Source organism: Manis pentadactyla, chromosome X, assembly GCF_030020395.1.
Source record: "Manis pentadactyla isolate mManPen7 chromosome X, mManPen7.hap1, whole genome shotgun sequence".
Lineage (NCBI taxonomy): Eukaryota > Metazoa > Chordata > Mammalia > Pholidota > Manidae > Manis > Manis pentadactyla.
This window is the reverse complement of record NC_080038.1, coordinates 98,482,001-98,498,333: the sequence shown is the minus strand read 5'-3', so window position 1 is coordinate 98,498,333 and position 16,333 is coordinate 98,482,001. Positions and strand designations below refer to the sequence as shown.

At 42.1% G+C, this 16,333-nt stretch overlaps 1 protein-coding gene across 1 annotated transcript in view; it reads right to left on the bottom strand.

Moving 5' to 3' along the window:
• Positions 1–959: 959 nt before the first annotated feature.
• NXF3 (nuclear RNA export factor 3) overlaps positions 960–16,333 on the bottom strand; it is a 193,287-nt gene continuing 177,913 nt past the window's right edge. Inside the window, 4 exon segments of the mRNA XM_057495374.1 lie at positions 960–1,134; positions 1,677–1,749; positions 2,215–2,257; positions 2,352–2,467. Coding sequence (XP_057351357.1) covers positions 960–1,134; positions 1,677–1,749; positions 2,215–2,257; positions 2,352–2,467 — 407 coding nt within the window.

Below are 16,333 nucleotides of genomic sequence, written 5' to 3'. Positions count from 1 at the left end.
AAGGTGTGGTGTTTGCCAGTTGCTGCTTCTGTAATGCTCCTTTTCTACATACGTAGTATTTATAGCAAAATTCTGGACCTGCCCTGAAGTCACTAGTGCAGGGCTCCTCAGGACGTGCATTATCCAGCCCCATCACATCAAGACCTCAGCTACCTGCTGTCTCCCTGAGTGGCAAACATCCAAAAACTACTGGCATTTCTTGGATATGCAATTGTCCCTTCTTTCATTCACTAATAACTAAATAATTATCTTGGGCTCAAAACTTGTGCTGTCCTGCTGTCTCATTAGCTCTGTATTGGAAATAAGAAGGTAAGAAAGGAAAGGAACATATGGACAGTTTGGGGGGCTACATTTGAGCCAAGATGGCTCTCTCATATTAACTTTAAAACTTGTTCAACTTTCAAGGTATTGAAGATTTCTTAACATCCCTCCTTGGACCTCTCACCTCCATGGAGCCACAAGCCTCTGTCTCTCTCTGTCTCTTTCTCTCATGTAAGATGGACCTTATATTTTGTAGATAAATACACAAACATATGTATGCACACATAAATATACACACCCCTGTATAAACAAGCTTCTGGAAACATGCAAAGCAGATGAAAACACTCAGGGCTAATCTTTGGGTGGTATGTCTTGGTGTAATGACGTTTTCCCCTTCCCGTTCACTGCGACATAATATACAGAGCAGAATGAGCCCTTGTGACACAAGGTGTCAAGGGAAAAACTCCTGAAAGCTAAACATCTGTAAATAAAGGAATGAGGTCCATGAAATTCAGAAAAGTAATGCACACCTGCTCAAAACCATGGGGCAGTTAAATAAGGACTGGCATGGAAATGTTCAGGCTGATAATGAGTGCCAGAAAGAAGCAAAACATACCAGCTGCAAGTTCTCATTACTCAACCCTCCTCTCTGGCATCTCCCTCCTATCCCTGTGCACACCCAGCACTCACTTCTGAGACTACTGGGTGTTCATCCCAGACTGGGTGGAGAAAGCCTGCACCATTTCCTGCTGCTCCCAGGAGAGGGTGAACATGGAGCTGCAACAGGGTGTGGGTGCTGGGATGCACAACACACTCTGAGTCTTGATGCCCCTGGAATCCCTCACCAGCAGCTCATCATTCACGATGCACAGACTGCAGGATAAATGGGCCCTCAGACAACCAGACAGACAGATAAGCACACACCTCCAACAACGATCCTGCTCCCACTGCCACTGAGCAGCCAGATTCTCTCCATATCCCTGCTGTGCCTGCCCCCCCAGATGCCTTGACTGGTACCTCTACCCTTCCCACAGTGCCCATCTTTGGGGAGGCTGTCTGCCAGCTGCTCTAGATTTGTACACTACCTGTAACCCAGGGACGATTCTACACCTGCATTTACCCTCTACAACAGCCCAAGGGAGTGGACAGTCTAGTCCCCACTTTCCAGGGAAGATACTGAGTCACAGATGGGTCATGCGACTTAACCAAGGTCCCTCACCTAGTGAGTGTCAGGGTCAGGAAGGGGAGCGAGTGTTCTGACTCCAGAGCCCACATGCTTAACCACTCATGAGGCTACACTGCTCCTTGGATCTACCTGTTGGCTTTCCCCAAGGTCTGCCCCACTGAATTCCCACACCCCTGAGCCCATGCTGAGGTGGGTGCCCCCATGCTTCCACCCACAACAGAGCACTCACCTCGAACCACTGGCAGGGGTAGTGATGAAGGTCCGGGTGAAGGCATGAACAGAGCCCTGAGATGTTCCTTCCACTTCAAAGGCAACAAACAACAAAATCCCTTAGAGGCCCGCATGCTTCCCACACTCTCACAGAGTTCCCCAGTCAGGGTCTGACTTGATATTCCTGCTGAAGGGGACTGACCACTTCGCAAATTCATTTGATTCACTTTTCACAGCTACCCAAGAGGTGGGTACACTAAGCCCAGTTGTGCAAATGAGGAAACTGAGGGGTTAGGTACTGGACCTGATGTCACAGACTGAAGACCTAGGACAAGAGCCAACAGACTCCCAGAGCTTCTGTCCCCGATGCCTGCGCTGTGGGGGCCCGGCAGCCATGGATGCGGGTCAGACAAGGATGGTTCAGGGCAGAGTGAAGGCAGAGAAAATAGGAAGGACAGGGAAGGGGACAAGGAAGCTGGGAGAGCTCTGAAGGGAGCCCGGCAAGTGGGAGGGGGCATGGGGCATCCGCAGAAGTGCTCCTGCATGCACACACTCACCTTCCTTGAACACCCTGTTGACAAAGAAGCAAAGAATGGTCTCCTGAAATGGAAGTGCCTGGGTGCTCAGCACCACCCAAACCTCCCACCCACCTGAGGCTCCCTGGGCTGGCCACAGGGAGGGGGCAAGCGCTCACCATATGGAGCCATGTGTCCACCATGAAGGAGCTGAGGTCATGCTGAGTTCTGGGTAACATGCACAGGGAGCACAGTACGTCACATTGTGTGTGCTTCAGTAACTGAACCCTCAGACCTGTGGGGGAGCAGAAGCAAGCCAAGATTGAGGGCAGCCACATCCTGGGCCCATGACCGGCCTGTCCCACCCCTTGGCCAAGCCAGTCTTACCCACCACCCATGCACAGGGGTCCTTGAGCTCCTTTATATTACTGCTGTCCTTGGCATACTCGCACAAGCCGCTTCTCGGAGAAAAAAGAGGAAGAGGGTTGGTGCTCTGGCCAGGTGGGTGTGCCCAGAAGCTGGCCTCCTGTGCTGGGGAACCTCTCATCCCAGGAGCAGATTATGAGCTGAGGTACTCACAGATTTGGGGCCACGGAGCTGAGGGGAATGGCCAGGGAGAAGCAGGCCTCGATATGCTAAGCTCCCAGGAGACCTTGTCAGCCTCCACAGTCACAGATCATGTAATACCTTTGGGGGAGCAAGAAGGACAGTCTGTCTCTCTGTGGTCTGGACCCCACATGGGATGTTAAGGATGCAGTGAGCAGTCCTGAGCTTGGGAGGCCTCTCCCGTCCCTGCCCACCCCAACCTGCTGGTCCCAGGGGTACTTACTGCTGCAGGAATGGCAGGACTAGACTCTCCAGCACGTCAGATCCAAAGACACTTCCCTGGAATCAAAACCATCCCCAGAACCACAGCTGGACTCCCTCCTAAACCTAATCTAAACCAAACACTTACCTTGAACCATAACACTGACTGTAACTGTATCCTCATTGCACTCCATACACTAGCCCTAACTGTAAGCCTAACCCAATATGTACCACTACACAAAGCCCTCAACATCTCTTACATGGAACCTTAAAGCTAACTCTAAATAGAACCCTAATGCTCCACCTGAACTCTAAACCTCACTCTAATCCTAAACCGAAATTGAAGCTAAGCCTTACTCTACACCTAACCTTCACCCTAACCCAAACCCAAAACTCTCCTCAACACTCACACCAAAGCGTCCACATAATCCTAAAACTAAACCCAACCCTCACTCTAAAGCTGAAACCTAACTCTAATCATTGCTGCACATGCATCCAAAATGTAGCTGTCAACCTAACTCTCAGCCTAAGCATAGTCACTAAGCCTAAGCACTCACCCTCCCCGTTAACCAAACCCAACGTGACCCTAAACCTCATGCCAATCCAAAGGCTAACTTTGCACCCTGATCCTAAATCTGACTGTACCCATATCCTCACCCTGTATCCAATCCTAGGCCTAGCACTAACCCTAACACTATTCCTATCTCCTACCCATCACTCTCAAACTCACTTGCACGGAACCATAAACCTAAACATAAATAGTATCTGTCGGTCTTTTTTCTGTGTCTGACTTGCAGATAAGGAAAGAGATGCGATGAGTCATCGAAGACTTGAAAGGACCAGCCAGGGGACTCAAGGCGTGACAGTGCAAGAGTAGTGCTGAGAGGGTACCTCTCATATTTATTGATTAAATGGTTGTTAACAACAATAAAATTCTGTATAGGGGACTCTATGCACAATCCTTAATCAAGTCCAACTCTTACCAGTCTCCAATCTTCTGAAGCATAATGAACAAGTTCTCACATGGTGAAGTTCTTACATATGGAACAATACAAGAGCACTCATATCACAGAAACTGTTTCTGTTTTGACTACGAATCATGAACTATAAACAATCAAGTCAAATATGGTTATTCTTATGATTTTTATACTTTATATATGAACTCCTACATTTCCCCCTTATTTTTTAATCAAAGAGCTTTAAAGCAATGATTGTTGTAACTCAAGCGAAAGGTCCACCTTATTATTATTATTTTTTAAGTATTAACTTAGTTGGACAAAATCAGCAAAGAATGCCTCATATAAATGGGGGGATGAGGTTCTAAGCCTCGCCTCAGTTGGCCCCCTCTTCTTTGCCTGTTGGCTCCTTATGAGTGTGCCTGTCTTAGGTTGTTCCTCTCATGAGGAATCTTACCTGTCTCTGGCTAACTAGCTATCTCCTGGGGCCACACAGGGGGAGAACATGTGGAAAAAGGAGGCATTAGGAGTTGATTGATGTTTGTTTTCATACTCTCACTTTTATGTTCAGCCTTAATCATAGAAATCACAAAATACAAAGACTTAGTGCACAGACTTTCATAAGTAATAATACAAACAAAGAACAATCATTTTTTAGACGCCACTTCTTGGAAAGTAGCATAAGTATGTATTGGTTTCAACAAACTGGTGACCATATGATGCATCGAGGCTATCAAGACAGGAAGGAAAATGCACAAAAGGAGCAGGCCTACCAATATAGGCTATACCCAATGAAACTAAGAAAACCAGTTAGGTGACTCAGGCATTTGTGAAAACTTACCAATAATATGATGAATATTATCTAATTGATTTTGAATAGTTTGAGAAAAGTCAGATAAATTAAAACAACACATTCCTGGAAGCTATTCACATCTCATATGTTTTTTTTAACAGCAGATAATCTATAGTAGCACGATTTTGAAGTACTGCAACTCGTACTTCTCTTAGTTCTTGGTTGAGTTTAGATAAACAGAAGCAGTCATATTTTTGTTTTACTGTATGCACAGGCTATCTTGGATATTTCTTTCTGCATTTCTACGACAAGTCCTAGAACTGGCAAGATGAATGCAGCAGTGACAGCTACAGCAACAGGATCCAACAACTTCAAGTTGTCATCACAATCAGGCAGCAGGGCTCAGGAAACCTGTCTGTGTTTATATCTGGGATGGTCTATAAGGGCAGGAGAATACGTCCCACACCACAAACACCTTGATAATGTGAAGAGAAGGCTTGGTATGTTTTGTTATTGCATAAGAACACCTAGCCATTTGGAAGTTTATATTCAAAAGGCTATTTTACATGAGTGGTAGAATTGCAGTAGGAAGGAATATGAATACAATTAATACATATACATTCAGAAACTATAGTAGTACTGACAGGTAAATTCAATTGAACTTTACAAGTAAGAATTTTAGGAGAGTGAGTAATGTTTATTCCTGAAATATTAGTGGAAAAAGAGAAAGGGAGTCTTATACCTATCAAATTTTTCTTTAGTAATCTACTAATAGAGGAATCTCTTGCTATACAAAAAGATGACTTGTTCAATCTTCGACTTGCAAGTTGTAACTACATGTTAGGTGAGGAAAACTCTCTCTCTGAAGAGAGTGATATGTCTAGGTAGACATAACTGCTTTTATGTAACATATCAGGAGTTCTTTTTTGAAATTTCTCGCAAGAATAATTGCCAATATCATTTTGGGTCAAAACTGTTTTATAAATATCATAGCGAGTATTATTTCTTTTAGACTGATCAGTTGCATTATACCATCTAAGTTTTCCTCCATCTTTTTGTCTATATATCTTTTTGCCAACTTTTTTCCATACTATAGGACCTACAGGAGTAGAACAGGTGGATACATACTGAAGGACTACTCTTCAGCCTAAATATGGAGGACTGCTCACACTAGCTGTAATAGTGCAAGCTTGTTCAGTGTGTATATATATGAATGCTACCACTAAAAGCAAAAGTAGAAACTTCACTATCTAGGAAGCTTCACTCTAGTGGTGAAGTTTGCTGGTGGCCATCATCTGGAGCAACTCTTCCAGAGGATGTTGATGTTGAGAGTTCTTCTTCATATTGTATCTTAATTTTTTTTCTGGGCAGCCAAATCAAGCATTGATCCTCTGTAACAACAAAAACAAACCCTTTGCCCCACACTTTGATATGACCTTTATACTATTGTGAATAAACTTATTGGGGACTAACATACAGGAACTGCTGTTCTTTCAGGAAAAAAATATTGTCAGAAAAATGTATTTCCATAGCTGATTGTCCATCACTCTCTATTTTTATTTATTTATTTATTTACTTATTTATTTATTTATTTTGCTTTTTCTTTTCCTCTCAAGAAAGTCCCTCTACCATTTCTTATAGGGTCTGGTTAGTAGTTATGAATTCCTTTAAATTTGTTTCTCTCTCCTTCAATTTGGAATGATAACTTTGCCATTTATAATATTCTTGGGTATAGTGTTTTTTCCTTTCAGCACTTTGACTATATCATGTCATTCCCTCCTGGCCTGCAAAGTTTCTGCTATAAAAATCACCTGATAGAGGATCACAAGAAGATGGCGGCACGAGTAGTTCAGAGGAAATCTCCTCCCCGAAACATATATATTTATGAAAATACAATAAATACAACTATTCCTAAAAGAGACGCCAGTGGATGCAGTACAACAGCCAGGATACATCTACATCTGTGAGAACTCAGCATCACACGAAGCGGGTAAGATACAAGCCACGGCCAGGCGGGACCCAAATGCTCCCCCACCCTAAAACCCGGCAGGAAGAAAGGAGTCAGAATGGAGAGGGAGTGAAAACCCAGAACTGCTAAACAACCAGCTCTAGAAATCCGCACCCGGAGCGCAGACACAAGGTGCATGGGGTGCTGGATATTAGAGAAACGGAAGAGCAAAACCTGTGGGCAGGTCCCTGCAACCGAGGCCCCTGAGACAAAAGAAAAGCGAGTGCTTTCTGCAAGTCTTAAAGAGACAGGGACCCCATAGCTGGATGAAGTTGTCACAGCACACATAGCCAGCAGCTGGGAATCTCAGGGAAACTTAGGTGCCCCTGGGGAGGCAGTGCAGCTCTGAAGCCCCTCAGGGCACTAAGCAGCTTGCCAGCCATTCCTCCAACTGGTGCGGACCCCGACACACTGGCCCAGTAGCGGGAGAGTGGCAGTGCGTGCCGGGGACGGTGGCACCAGAAGGGACTGAGAGCAGATCCATGTGCCAATGGCACCACAGGAGACCAGCAGAGGCTTGTGCAAGCCTGCAGCAGCAAAACTGAGCAGCCCGGGCACGGCTCGAGCACACAGGAGGCAGGGGAGCCAGAGGAGCCTGGTAGAGGCCCGTGCACACCAGCAGTGGAGCCAGAGGGAGCAGGTGCACTCCCAGTGGCTGACCAGAATCCCAGCCCAAGGCACAGTCACCCGGGCCAGACCCAAAGGCCGCTGTTGGCACAGAGCTGCCAGGCAGGGTCGCCGCTAGCATGGAGGAGTGCACCTGGCATGCCTGCCACTCCCCGCAGGGCTCTGCGCTGCTCTGACGGACACCCCACCCACAGCAGCTTAGGGAACTAACACGGAGGCTGATCCAGGACTGCGGGTAACCATCACAGGCAGTGGAGCAGGGCAAGTCATCCAGCAAACAGGAAAGGAATTTCTTCTCCCAGCTGACACACCCACAACCTGCCTACAGCCACTGCTATCACAATGAAAAGGCAAAAAAGTCTGGGTCCAGTCCAAGATACTTCAAAGAACACCTGAAAAAGGATCTGCAGAGGCAGACCTAACCAGTCTCCTTGAAAAAGAATTCAAAATAAAAATCATAAATATCCTGACAGAGCTGCAGACAAATATGCAAGAGCTGAGGGATGACATCCAGAGGGAGATTACAGACGTCTGGAGGGAGATTACAAATGTCTGGAGGGAGATTACAGAAGTGCAACAACACTGGAAGGATTTAAAAGCAGAATGGATAATATGCAAGGCGCCATTGATGGAATAGAAAACAGAGAACAGGAACGCATAGAGGCTGATGCAGAGAGAGATAAAAGGATCTCCAGGAATGAAACAATATTAAGAGAACTGTGTGACCAATCCAAAAGGAAAAATATCCACACTATAGGGGTACTCGAGGAAGAAGAGAGAGAAAGAGGGATAGAAAGTGTCTTTGAAGACATAATTGCTGAGAACTTCCCCAAACTGGGGGAGGAAATAGTTGCTCAGACTACAGAGGTATACAGAACTCCTGAGAGATGGGACCCAAAGAGGACAACACCAAGTCACATAATAATTAAAATGGCAAAGATCAAGGACAAGGACAGAGTAATAAAGGCAGCCAGAGAGAGAAAAAAGGTCACCTACAAAGGAAAACCCATCAGGCTATCATCAGACTTCTCAACAGAAACCTTACAGGCCAGAAGAGAATGGCATGATATATTTAATGGAATGAAACAGAAGGGCCTTGAACCAGGTATACTGTATCCAGCACGATTATCATTTAAATATAAAGGAGAGATTAAACAATTCCCAGACAAGCAAAAGTTGAGGGAATTTGCATCCCACAAACCACCTCTACAGGGTATTAGAGGGACTGCTCTAGATGGGAGCACTCCTAAAAAGAGCACAGAACAAAACACCCAACATATGAAGAATGGAGGAGGAGGAAAAAGACGGGAAAGAAATAATCATCAGACTGTGTTTATTACACCTCAATAAGTGAGTGAGGTCAGACAGTAAGGTAGTAAACAAACTAACCTTGGACCTTTGGTAACCACAAATCTAAAGCCTGCAATGGCAATAAGTACATATATTTCAATAATCACCCTAAATGTAAATGGACTGAATGCACCAATCAAAAGACACAGAGTAATAGAATGGATAAAAAAGCAAGACCCATCTATATCCTGCTTACAAGAGACTCACCTCATACCCAAACACATGCACAGATTAAAAGTCAAGGGATGGAGAAAGATATTTCATGCAAACAACAGAGAGAAGAAAGCAGGTGTTGCAATACTAGTATCAGACAAAATAGACTTAAAAATAAAGAAAGTAACAAGAGATAAAGAAGGACATTACATAATGATAAAGGGCTCAGTCCAACAAGAGGATATAACCATTATAAACATATATGCACCCAATACAGGAGCACCAACATATGTGAAACAAATACTAACAGAGTTAAAGGAGGAAATAGAGTGCAATGCATTCATTTTGGGAGACATAACACCCATTCTCCTTAAAGTTTACCAAACAATAGAAGAGGAGGGAATACTCCCAAACTAATTCTGTGAAGCCAACATCACCCTAATACCAAAACCAGGCAAAGACCCCACCAAAAAAGAAAACTACAGACCAATATCCCTGATGAACATAGGTGCAAAAATACTCAACAAAATATTAGCAAACCGAATTCAAAAATACATCAAGAGGATCATACACCATGACCAAGTGGGATTCATCCCAGGGATGCAAGGATGGTACAACATTTGAAAATCCATCAACATCATCCACCACATCAACAAAAAGAAAGAGAGAAACCAATGATCATTTCCATAGACGCTGAAAAAGAATTCGACAAAATTCAACACCCATTCACGATAAAAACTTTCAACAAAATGGGAATAGAGGGAAGTACCTCAACATAACAAAGGCCATATATGATAAACCCACAGCTGACATCATACTGAACAGGGAGAGGCTGAAACCTTTCCCTCTGAGACTGGGAACAAGACAGGGATGCCCACTCTCCCCACTGTTATTCAACGTGTTACTGGAGGTCCTAGCCATGGCAATCAGACAAAACAAAGAAATACAAGGAATCCAGATTGGTAAAGAAGACGTCAAACTCTCACTATTTGCAGATGACATGATACTGTAAATAAAAAACCCAAAAACTCCACTGCAAAACTCCTAGAACTAATATCGGAATTCAGCAAAGTTGCAGGATACAAAATTAACACACAGAAATCTGTAGCTTTCCTATACACTAACAATGAACTAATAGAAAGAGAAATCAGGAAAACAATTCCATTCACAATAGCATCAAAAAGAATAAAATACCTAGGAATAAACCTAACCAAGGAAGTGAAAGACCTATATCCTGAAAACTACAAGACACTCTTAAGAGAAATTAAGGAGGTCACTAACAAATGGAATCTCATCCCATGCTCCTGGCTGGGAAGAATTAATACCGTCAAAATGGCCATCCTGCCCAAAGCAATATACAGATTCGATGCAATCCCTATCAAATTACCAACAGCATTCTTCAATGAACTGGAACAAATAGTTCAAAAATTCATATGGAACTGCCAAAGACCCCGAATAGCCAAAGCAATCCTGTGAAGGAAGAATAAAGTGCGGGGGGGGGGGGATCCTTCTCCCCAACTTCAAGCTGTACTACAAAGCCACAGTAATCAAGAAAATCTGGTACTGGTACAAGAACAGAGCCATAGACCAGTGGAACAGAATAGAGACTCCAGACATTAACCCAAACATATATGGCCTATTAGTATATGATAAAGGAGCTATAGACATACAATGGGGGAGATGACAGTCTCCTCAACAGATGGTGCTGGCAAAACTGGACAGCTACATGTAAGAGAATGAAACTGGATCACTGTCCAACCCCATACACAAAAGTAAACTCCAAATGTATCAAAGACCTGAATGTAAGTCATGAAACCATAAAACTCTTAGAAAAAACATAGGCAAAAATCTCTTGGACATAAACATGAGTGACTTCTTCATGAACATATCTCCCCGGGCAAGGGAAACAAAGGCAAAAATGAACAAGTGGGACTATATCAAGCTAAAAAGCTTCTGTATAGCAAAAGTCACCATCAATAGAACAAAAAGGCATCCTACAGTATGGGAGAACATATTCATAAATGACAGATCCAATAAAGGATTGACATCCAAAACATATAAAGAGCACACATGCTTCAACAAACAAAAAGGAAATAATTCAATTAAAAAATGGGCAGAGGAGCTGAATAGATAGTTCTCTAAAGAAGAAGTCCAGATGGCCAACAGGCACAGGAAAAGATGCTACACATTGCTAATCATCAGAGAAATTCAAATTAAAATCACAATGAGATATCTCCTCACACCAGTAAGGATTGCCACCATCCAAAAGACAAACAACAACAAATGTTGGCGAGGTTGTGGAGAAAGGGGAACCCTCCTACACTGCTGGTGGGAATGTAAATTAGTTCAACCATTGTGGAAAGCTGGATGGAAGTTCCTCAGAATTCTCAAAATAGAAATACCATTTGACCCAGGAATTCCACTCCTAGTAATTTACCCTAAGAATGTAGCACTCCAGTTTGAAAAAGACAGATGCACCCCTATGTTTATCACAGCACTATTTACAATAGCCAAGATATGGAAGCAACCTAAATGTCCATCAGTAGATGAATGGATAAAGAAGATGTGGTACATACACACAATGGAATATTACTCAGCCATAAGGAAAAAACAGATCCTACCATTCGCAACAATGTAGATGGAGCTAGAGGTATTATGCTCAGTGAAATAATCCAGGTGGAGAAAGACACGTACCAAATGATTTCACTCATATGTGAAGTATAAGAACAAAGGAAAACTGAAGGAACCAAACAGCAGCAGAATCACAGAACTCAAGAATGGACTAATAGTTACCAAAGGGAAGGGGACTGTGGAGGATGGGTGGGAAGGGAGAGAGAAGGGCAGGGGAAAAAGAAAGAGGGCATTACAATTAGCATGTATAGTGCATGGGGGGTACGGTGAAGGCTGTACAACACAGAGAAGACAAGTAGTGATTTTACAGCATCTTACTACACAGATGGGCAGTGACTGTGAAGGGGTATGTGGGGGGGACTTGGTGAAGGGGGGAGCCTAGCAAACATAATGTTCTTCATGTAATTGTCGATTAATGATACCAAAAAGAATCAACTGATAACCCTGTGGGGTTTTCCTTGTATATAACTAGTTGCATTCTCATGCTGCTTTTAAGATTCTCTATCTTTTATTTTTGACATTTTAATTATTATGTGTCTTAGTGTGGACCTCCTTGGGTTCAGCTTGTTTGGAGCACTTTGTGATTCTCGGACCTGGATGTCTGTTGCCTTTCAGCAATTATTTCTTCCAAGTTTTCCACCACTTTCTCTCTATTCCTTCTGGGACCCCTGTAGTGTGAATGTTACTACACTTGATATTGTCCCTGAGATCCCTTAACCTGTGCTCATTTTTCAAAACTCTTTTTTACTTTTTGCTGTTCAGCTTGGGTACTTTTCCTTTACCTTGTCTTCCAGATCACTGGTCCATTCTTCTGCATCTTGTTTTTTTGCAATGCAAAATGGTGTGTAATAGATTCTTTCCTTTTCCCAATTGTATTTTTCACTGGAGGAAATTCCATCTGGTGACCACATTGAGAATGGAAGCTTGGACATCACCTACAGAATCCTTGGAAGGAGGGAGGGAGCCAAGTCCCCACCAGAGGGAAATTTCTGGAAGATTTTGTGGCAGATGAAGCATTATCAGTGATTCTGAGCCCATGTACATTAAATGTAGTGGCAAGAAATTTTCTTCAGCCCCTCCCTCGCAACTATGACAAGAAGCCTATATCTGTGTGATTGAGCCACACAAATGATGTGAAAGAAAATGCATAGGTATAGATATATACAGTCAAGCCACATACATACATGTTTTTTTGTAATAAAATTCCCAGCTGGGTATATACCACACTATTATAAAATTTTACATTAGTTATTTTTGTGACTTCAAATTAAATTTTTTATTTCAAGAACTAATGCAGTGCAGGAACATGTATTGATTAGACAAAATATTTTTGTGTATCTTTTTTTTCATTCTGTTACATAGCAGGATGTACAACATTGATAATTTATTTTTTAGCCCCTAGATGTATTTCTCTGTGTGCATTACTATATAAGGTTTGCGTGTAACATATACAGTCTCCCAAATTTTCCTCACCATATGAATAGACTGTTCTTCATATGTTGTATATATGTTGATATACACAAGTATATGTAACTATATGTATGTGCATGCCTTCATAATTATTTCACATGTGTTATTCTTGATTATGTTTGTGAGCCCAGTTCTTATATTGAATTATTCTATGTTTGTGAGTATAGCTCTTATTTGAATTATTTCAGTAGGCTCTGGATGGCACTCTTTTACCTATCAGATTTATTTATATGATTGAATATTAAACATTTGCCTATTAAATGTGTTCCATGTATTTTTCCAATAATTTGACCTTCCTTAGAGGTGACATTTTTGTATGGGATGGATAAGGTTGTTTTTTCCCTTAACGCCCCTTTAATTTCTCTAATTAGATTTATACCAGAGTTTAAAGCTTTTCTTTGGTCACATATCTAGTTTCTAATGCCTCTGGTTTCTGTGCCATGCTGTTAGGATACTCAAACCACCCTTTCCACCATGTGTCGGTCTTGAAGATGATGGTGGAAATGAAATCCCATCCCTTAGGCCTTGAGGCCTGCATGTAGGCCCATGTGGATCCCAATGTATCCTGGGGATGATGGAGTGTGGGGGGGCACAGACAGAAGCAGAAGAAAAGTAACCTCCATGGAGGGAAGGAAATGATCATTTACAGAATTACTTTAGCCAGAGGCACCTTGCATGCTATCTCCCATAGGCAAACAAGTATCCAATTAGTGTTCTGAATATTTGCAGATGTAGGATTATGTCTTATGTCTAAAGCATTTTTTCCTTTATGCCCTGAAGGTTTCAATGCTTTGAATCTGGAATTCCCAGTGGACTAGTATTTGATGCAATCCTGTGTGTTACTCATTTTTTTTTCTGTCGTAGCTGTGTGATATTTAAGTAAGGAAATTTCATGGAAACTAAAGCAGTTTCTGTACTGTCAGAAAGAAAAAAACCCACAAGTGTGGAAAGCTGGGAGTAAATATTGCAAGCAATATTACAACATTTATGCTATTGTGCGGGAAAATAAAGGAACTTTATGAATCGACAGAGAAAGGGACCAAATATTACAAACAAATAATTCACATAGAAAGCAAAATGCTTCTCCAGTAAACATCTGGAATCATGCCAAACCACATCAACTGAAGAAATTAAACTCTGGCGAAGTCATGGTAAGTGAAAAGATCAATTTCAGAAAATTATGTGATTGCAAAATTTAGGAAGACTATAAAAGTACATAACTGCACAAATCTTTCAAGGTTGGTATACATGTGATCTAAAGAGAAGCACATCTGGAAAACGTACAACCATCTATTTACAATGATTATCCTGGAAATCTATGAGTCATAGCAAAGAGATCATACAGATGGAGGTACAAAATGATTTCATTTTTTAAGTGTATATTTTTTCCCTCTTTTTTATTTATTTTTAATTTTTTATAAAGGTACTATTGATATACACACTTAGGAAGGTTTCACATGAAAAAACAACGTGGTTACAACATTTACCCATATTATCAAGTCCCCACCCATACCCCAATGCAGTCAATGTCCATCAGTGTAGTAAGATGTCACAGATTCGCTATTTGCCTTCTCTGCACTACACTGTTTTCCCCGTGATCCCCCACACCATGTGTACTAAAAACAATATCCCTCAATCCCCATCTCCCTCCCTCCCCACCCATCCTCCCACACCCGTCCCTTTGGTAACCACTAGTCCCTTCTTGGAGTCTGTGAGTCTACTGCTGTTTTGTTCCTTCAGTTTTGCTTTGTTGTTATGCTCCATAAATGAGGGAAATCATTTGGCACTTGTCTTTCTCCTCCTGGCTCATTTCACTGAGCATAATATCCTCCAGCTCCATCCATGTTGTTGCAAATGGTAGGATTTGTTTCTTTCTTATGGCTGAATAGTATTTCATTGTGTATATGTACCATGTCTTCTTTATCCATTCATCTACTGATGCATTCTTAGGTTGCTTCCATATCTTGACTACTGTAAATAGTGTTGCAGTACACTTAGGGGTGCATATGTCTTTTTGAGTCTGAGAAGTTGTATTCTTTGGGTAAATTCCAAGGAGTGGGATTACCGGGTCAAATGGTATTTCTATTTTTAGTTTCTTGAAGAACCTCCATATTGCTTTCCACAGTGGTTGAACTAGTTTACATTCCCACCAGCAGTGTAGGAGGGTTCCCCTTTCTCCGCATCCTCGCCAGCATTTGTTGCTCTTAGTCTTTTCGATGCTGGCCATCCTTAGTGGTGTGAGGTGATATCTCATTGTGGTTTTAATTTGCATTTCCCTGATGATTAGTGATGTGGAGCATCTTTTCATGTGTCTACTGGCCATCTGAGTTTCTTCTTTGGAGAAATGTCTCTTCATATCCTCTGCCCATTTTTTAATTGGGTTATTTGCTTTTTGGGTGTTGAGGCATGTGAGTTCTTTATATATTTTGGATCTTAACCCTTTGTCAGATCTGTTATTTACAAATGTATTCTCCCATAGTGTAGGATGCCTTTTTGTTCTGTGGATGGTGTCCTTTACCGTGCAGAAACTTTGTAGTTTGATGTAGTTCCATGTGTTCATTTTTGCTTTTGTTTCCATTCCTCGAAGAGATGTGTTCAGGAAGAAGTTGCTCATGCTTATATTCAGGAGATTTTTGCCTATGTTGTTTAAGTGTATAATTTTAATGCTTAATATTTTGTGATTAGGCAAATTTTTTGAGAGTAACACTTTGAAATAATAACCAATTGAGAAAAAACGTGCACATGTACTTACCATGCCCTAAAAAAGTTCACATGATACTGTTCAATCAAAAATAGCAAATCTCAATTCTTGATGTGACAGTTTATCTGGGTATGTGTGTACATTTCTCTCTAACACTTCCTTTACCCCACATGTTCACTGTCATGTGCACGTGTTTCTTCCTGTCTCTCAGGGGTTAGACCTCCTCCCTTAGTGCCTAGAGGTCCAGGAAGGGATTGTAGACAGGCAGTGGAAAGTTCCAGATGGTAGTGAAAAATTCCACAAAGTTCTGCCTGATACACTGGAGCCCAGGTTGCTCCTGCCTCCTTCCCTCTCCCTTGCAAAGCCCTCTGGTCTGAGATTCTTCAGAGCTACAATTCTGGTTCGGACCAATGGGGGGCATTTTCTACATGAAGTACATATTCTTTTTAAAAGGAAAGGTCCTGATTTGTTTTCTCTGTTCTCATTACGGTGACCCACCAAAGGCTATTTCTGTTTTTTTTTTAATTTTTCTGGATCTGTTTGTGGATTATTGTTTTGTTTTGTTTTTCTCTCTCCAGAATGGGTTGGAGTTAATGCCAGCCATGTGACTGTTTTCAGACCATTCTGTTACTCTCCCCTAACTTAAGAAAACCCCACATATTGCA